Source organism: Parus major, chromosome 10 (genome assembly GCF_001522545.3).
Source record: "Parus major isolate Abel chromosome 10, Parus_major1.1, whole genome shotgun sequence".
NCBI lineage: Eukaryota > Metazoa > Chordata > Aves > Passeriformes > Paridae > Parus > Parus major.
This window is the reverse complement of record NC_031779.1, coordinates 19141850-19143831: the sequence shown is the minus strand read 5'-3', so window position 1 is coordinate 19143831 and position 1982 is coordinate 19141850. Positions and strand designations below refer to the sequence as shown.

The 1982-nt window shown below is 58.4% G+C and overlaps 2 protein-coding genes across 3 annotated transcripts in view; both read right to left on the bottom strand.

Annotated features, from left to right (window-relative positions):
* LOC107209517 overlaps window positions 1–319 on the bottom strand; it is a 1814-nt gene extending 1495 nt beyond the window's left edge. The window contains exon 1 of the mRNA XM_015639357.3: window positions 8–319. Coding sequence (XP_015494843.1) covers window positions 8–292 — 285 coding nt within the window. The 5' untranslated portion in view covers window positions 293–319. The remainder of the gene's footprint in view (window positions 1–7) is intronic.
* Window positions 320–478: 159 nt separating this feature from the next.
* CORO2B (coronin 2B) overlaps window positions 479–1982 on the bottom strand; it is an 18769-nt gene continuing 17265 nt past the window's right edge. For both annotated transcript variants that reach the window (XM_015639360.2, XM_015639361.2), the window contains 4 exons: window positions 1805–1919; window positions 1322–1412; window positions 1098–1237; window positions 479–625 (listed from right to left, as the gene is read on the bottom strand). In XM_015639360.2, the coding sequence (XP_015494846.1) occupies window positions 494–625; window positions 1098–1237; window positions 1322–1412; window positions 1805–1919 (478 nt within the window). In that variant the 3' untranslated portion in view covers window positions 479–493. The remainder of the gene's footprint in view (window positions 626–1097; window positions 1238–1321; window positions 1413–1804; window positions 1920–1982) is intronic.

Genomic DNA, 1982 nt, shown 5'->3' with positions numbered 1-1982 from the left:
ATCCCAGATTCCCAGCATGGAATGATCCCAGATTCCCATCTCGGGAAGGATCCCCTCCTCCTGCCATGGGAAGGATCCCAGGCTCCCACCATGGGCAAGGATCACGGGAAGGATCCCAAACTCCCAGCCCGGGAAGGATCCCGGATTCCCACCCGGAATCCCCTTGGCCCATCCAGCCCTTCCCTCTTCCCGCCCCTTTTCCAGTTCCGTTCCCGCCATTGTGTTTTTGCATAGGAGAAGAAAGGAAGAGCGGGGAATTTCCGCCTTTTCCTGGGAATCCACCCGGGCTCATCCCGACATCCGACAGGACCCGGAGCCTCCGGGCATTCCCAGGAATCGGGTTAGAGCGGGATTAGTGCCGGACGAGACGCGCGGGACGCGATTCCAGGCTCTCGGCAGCCGCGGATTCCGGAATTGCGCCGCGGGTGAGCAAATCCAGGGAATTCAGGAGTAGAAACTTGGGAATGGCTTTAGAAAAGGGCCCTGGATGGGCTCAATTGTTCTTGGGGCTGTTCCGGAAGTTCTTTAATTCCAGCTGGAGCTGCCGGATCCGAACGTCCTTCTGCGAGAGCTCGTCCTTCAGGCGCCGGATCTCGTCCTGCTGCCGGAAGAACATCCGGAGCAGCTGGAAAAGCAGGATGGAGATGATGGGATGGAGCAGCTGGGATCGGCTCATCCCAGGGTTTTGCTGCCTCCGTGTTGGGAATGGGACAAAATTTTTGGGGATGAGGGATGGGTTTGAACTGAAGGATGGGAGATTTCCATGGGATTTTGGGAAGGAATTCCCAGCAGTGCCTTTCCAGATCCATTCCCATCCCATCCCCATCCCCATTCCCATTCCCATCCCCATTCCCATTCCCATTCCCATTCCCATTCCCATTCCCATTCCCATTTTCCCATCCCCTTCCCATTTTCCAATCCCATTCCCATTCCCATTCCCATTTTCCCATCCCCATTCCCATTCCCATTCCCATTCCCATTCCCATTCCCATCCCATCCCCATTCCCATCCCCATTCCCATTCCCATTCCTATTCCCATTTTCCCATTCCCATTTTCCCATCCCCATTTTCCCATTCCCACTCCGGGGCTGCCCCACCTCGTTCTCCGTGCGGGGTGGGACGTTCTCCAGGAGGTCGATCCCGTTGACCACCACGCTCCTCTTCTCCCTCACCGGTGCCTTGAACACCACCTTGGAATTCCTCTTGTACCCCTCCTTCAGCGACACCAGGATGGGATCTGCGGGAAAACCCCCGGATCACCACCCCGGAGCCCTTTTCCCGCATCCTGGAGATTTTTGGGATCGTCCCCCGGTGGCTTTACCTCGGTTGACCCCGCTGAGCCACTCGTCCGGGGTCAGGGCGGGCTCCGTGCCCGGAGTCATGGGATAAATGTCCTCCTGGTACGTGTCCGACTGGGAAAATGGGAACAGCGCTGGGATCTGGGAACGGATCGGGAAATCCGCTCCCCTCCCCCCGCCGAGGGAATAAACACCCGGAAAATCGGGAATCTCCCGACGCGGGGAGGAAATTTGGGAAGCACTGAGAACCTGGGATGGCTTCCCATCCCCAGCCGGATTTGCTTCCCAGAAAACCCCGATCCAAGAGAGAAATTCCCAAAAATCCTCAGGTGAGACCCAACCCTGGGAGAAACATTCCCTAAAAGCGTTCCCGTTAAACCGTGGGGGAAATTCCCCGGGATGAGGACGGACGGCGGGGTCCGGGGATGGAGCCGGGATGGGCCGGAGGCCCCGGAGCCGGGACGGGAAGTTCGGGATGCGGGAAATTCCCCAATCCCGGGGCTCACCCGCCGGGGGACGATCATGGAGATGGGCTCGATGAGACCTTTGAGCGTGATGAGTTTGTAGAAACGGAAAACTTCACAGGCCGAGACGTCCAGGCCGTGCTTCGGCATCACCCCTGCGGAGAGACAGCGGGATCGGACCGGAATTCCCGCATGGAAAATCCCTGAGAGCATCGGGATC